The 3,874-nt window shown below is 40.7% G+C and overlaps 1 protein-coding gene across 1 annotated transcript in view; it reads left to right on the plus strand.

Annotated features, from left to right (window-relative positions):
• The window catches only part of LOC143288849 (A disintegrin and metalloproteinase with thrombospondin motifs 14-like), an 18,920-nt gene extending 15,590 nt beyond the window's left edge, over positions 1–3,330 (plus strand). The window contains exons 10-12 of the mRNA XM_076597497.1: positions 442–570; positions 1,437–1,477; positions 2,180–3,330. Coding sequence (XP_076453612.1) covers positions 442–570; positions 1,437–1,477; positions 2,180–2,196 — 187 coding nt within the window. The 3' untranslated portion in view covers positions 2,197–3,330. The remainder of the gene's footprint in view (positions 1–441; positions 571–1,436; positions 1,478–2,179) is intronic.
• Positions 3,331–3,874: the final 544 nt, after the last annotated feature.

Below are 3,874 nucleotides of genomic sequence, written 5' to 3' on the forward strand. Positions count from 1 at the left end.
AGTGACACAGAGAAATGAGACAAAGGTTTTGGGGAAAGGCAGAGTAAAAAAAAATGGATAGGGAAAGGGTAGAGAGAACGAGGAGAAAGAGAGACAGACAGAGGGAGACAGACAGACAGAGATACAGGAAGCATTGATTTTAGATGAGTACTTGTGTGCTGTCTTCATCCAGTCCCACTCTCTTTACAGGGTCTATACAAACATGGTACAGGACAAAATGAGGGAGAAAGATATAGAAGTGCTTGATCGGAAAGCTCTGTAAAGCAATGTCTAATATTTCACACACACACACACACACACACACACACACACACACACACACACAGCGTCCGTGATATTTAATCACTGTAGCTCGCTGTCTTACAAGTATGGTTTTTTTTTTAACTTGAACCAAGCTCCGTCATTTTTATACACAGTCGATTTTGTACTTTCATTTCACAGCCTCGGTCTGAATCATGACGGAAAAATGCAAGCCTGCATCGATGGCACCGACCCGACCAATGGCTTCATGGGAGGTAACAAATACCACTTCCGGGCGTGCTACAAAGACGTGCTGGCCGAAAAGTTGCCGTGAGTACAGTAGCCGCTGGCATGTTGACCGTGTGTTTGCCGCAAGTTTGACAAGTGTTATGTAGTTGAGGAAAACAAGTGCACTAATGACTGTCCATTGTAGGAAGTACTTCTTCTTCGTTCGTGGGATGTGACTTTCACGTTCACTCGTATACACGAATAGACTTATACGTGTTTGATCGTTCATAACCCCGCCATGTAGGTAGTCATACTCCGTTTTGGGGGGCGGAGGGGGGGGGGGAGGTGCATTCTGGTACCGGGTATGTTCTTGTTTCCATGACCCACCGAACGCAGACATGGATTACGGGATTTTTAACGAAGGTATTTGATGGCAAATTTAACAGCAACGTAATGGACGAATGAGCAGGTGAACAAATGTATCATTATGGAAAAGACTGCAAAGATACTTTGAAAAGTTGGATTGTGAGGAAAGGCGATAGGAAAGTGCAAATTAAAAGGAAAAAAAATCTTTGTTAAGAGGAAGGCAAGTTTAAAAAGTAAAGTAAGCTGAATCGAAACGTAACTACTTGTTCGTGCACTTGTGTATACAGGTATGTGTTTCTAATTGTGGAAAAATATACATGTGAATTTCTTAAGTTGGTTGACAAATCATTATTTAAACGTTAAAAAAATGACAGGGTGGATTGTCCTAATATTGATGATAAAAATAATGATCATGATGATCATGCCTACTATTATTGTTATTTAGAACTGCACTGAAATCTATGTAGCTTCTGCCTTTGGCCTGTATACAAATACACAGTCACATGAAAATGGGCAATAATGAATTGCAAATTCGTTAAACATACGTAGAAAGCTACTTACGTGCGAATGTATGTATGTATCTATGTATGTATTTGTTACAGACAAAAAAGCTGCCTTTTCTCCAACGCTTATTCCAGTTACGGTAGGTTCTGTGTGCATGGTGGATTACTGTTTGCTTCAGATTTCTTGTCTCACTTCACCTCTGTCTCTGTCTCTCTGTCTCTGTCTCTCTCCCTCTCTTTCTATCTCTGTCTCTCTCTTTCTGTCTCTGTCTCTCTCTGTCTTTCTGTCCCTCTGTCTTTCTGTCTCTCTCTCACTCACTCACTCACACACACACACACACACACACACACACACACACACACACACACACAAACACACACACACACACACACGAGTGCGCGTGCGCGCGCGCATATGTGTCTGTGTCTGTGTGTGCGCGTGAGTGAAAAAATATCTGGTTCATTGATACGATAGTCCTTTCAAGAATTTCAAGAATATTAATGGTTTTACACTAAGATACGCATAAAGCAAACCAGACATGTGACTGATACTTTTATAATCACAAATTTTCAACAGACCTTTTCAAAGAAAAAAATTGTTCAGTTCTCCAGTTGTGGCAGTATGAGTGTGTGTGTGTGTGTGTGTGTGTGTGTGTGTGTGTGTGTGTGTGTGTGTGTGTGTGTGTTTGTCTGTGTTTGTGTTTTTGTATGTTTGTGTTGCATTCACGTACCCCTCTCTCCCCTCTCCCCCGCCCACCCCACCCCCCTCCTCCTGAACGTACACTGCTATGAAATAAGTTTTGCGTGAATCCATGCAACTCAGCTAGATCTGTCTTTTCCAGAGCGACAGTTCCACTGAAGACCTACACGGAAGTGAAGAGGAAATCCCGGACCAGACACCGACATTCTGTCATACTTCCTTGAACCCCTCACTGAACCACACCAGACACCGACATTCTTTCATACCTCCGTGAACCCCTCACTGAACCACACCTTTAATTCTTTACTTATTAACTGAAAGTGTTTCCAAGTGTACGGCTGCTTTGTGTATATGTATGTCGTTAAAGATTTAATCTTTTTTTAACTTTTCTTTCTATTCTTCCTTTTTTGTGTGTTCTGTTTGGACTTGGGTTTCTGACGAATACGCCAGGCTGTGTTTCAGATTCATTTGATTTCGAAATTAAGAAATATGCTTGCAATAAAAGCTGAATATAATGCTTTGGTACTCGCACTAGAAGCGGATTCGTTTTGATGAAAAGTGTTTCGGTTGTGGGCATATGGATCGTAAGACATTTTGTCTTTCATAATCAGCTGCAACACTACACATTTCAAGCTTCATCATAAAAAAAACCGCCGGAATATACGTAAAAAAACATTAACTGTGTAGTGAAAAAAATAGATTGTATTAAAGCTGAAATTGTTATGGAAATCTGGACATGAAATGTAGAATTATGATCAACGTGGTTTGTACACAAGGCATTATGACGAGACAGCTGTGTCTTCAATACATCGTTGGCAGATGGCCTGACATGCAGGAGGTTGTGTGTTTGACTCCAAGGATGCCCAAAGAAAGAACTGGTGTAGATATATTTGTGGCACTGTCACTACTATTCTGGGACCCTCTATCGTTGCCCATAGCAGCTGAGGTGGATGCCGATTTTTTTAAAATAAAAAATGATAAGGAGGAGGAGGAGATGATGAAGAAAATGTGAACTAAGTAATCTATTACCCAGCCTCTGCATATTCAGTAGTGCGCTAGTGTTGAAGTCTTCTATACCATACAAGAGGAAAAAAAAAGTACCAAAGTCGGAACGTTCACTGAAATTAGCCAACAAAAGTTTCATTATTTGAATTTTCTCTCATTTTGACGCTCCTTCCACAAAACTTAAAGCTTCAAAGTGTATAAGAAGAAAAAAATAAACGCATTTTAGAAAGCAAAAAAATGATAACATGTATTATGTTATTCTGAAACATGTTTGATAATGATTCCTGTCATGTTAGCTGTACAGCTTTTGCGGCCTGCAGTGCACCATACTTTCTGCTGCGTGACACTACTTTAGTTCAAGGGATTCACTCCACTGTGTGGGCAGGTTACATGTATTGTTCATTGGGTTTTTCCCATTAATGCAAATAAACTGTATGTCACAAATTACTCTGTGTGTGTATGTACATATGTATGTGTTTGTGTGCATGTGAGCGTGTGGTGTGCTTTGTGAGTGGGGGGTGCATATGTGACGGGAGTGTAGGAGGCGTGGGTGTGTGATTGGAATTGGCTTCTTGGTTTCAAAGAAAACACACCGGACACGAAAAAAATATTGCAAACCGAAGTAATTAAGGAAAACAAAAAATAAACAAAAGAAATTGTGCACACACACGCACACACATATACATACATATATGTATACACGCACACATATATATGCATGCACACAACACACACACACACACACACACTCTCTCTCTCTCTCTCTCTCTCTCTCTCTCTCTCTCTCTCTCTCTCTCTCTCTCTCTCTCTCTCTCTCTTCAGAACTGAAGAT

The sequence above is a fragment of the Babylonia areolata genome, chromosome 13 (assembly GCF_041734735.1).
Source record: "Babylonia areolata isolate BAREFJ2019XMU chromosome 13, ASM4173473v1, whole genome shotgun sequence".
Lineage (NCBI taxonomy): Eukaryota > Metazoa > Mollusca > Gastropoda > Neogastropoda > Buccinidae > Babylonia > Babylonia areolata.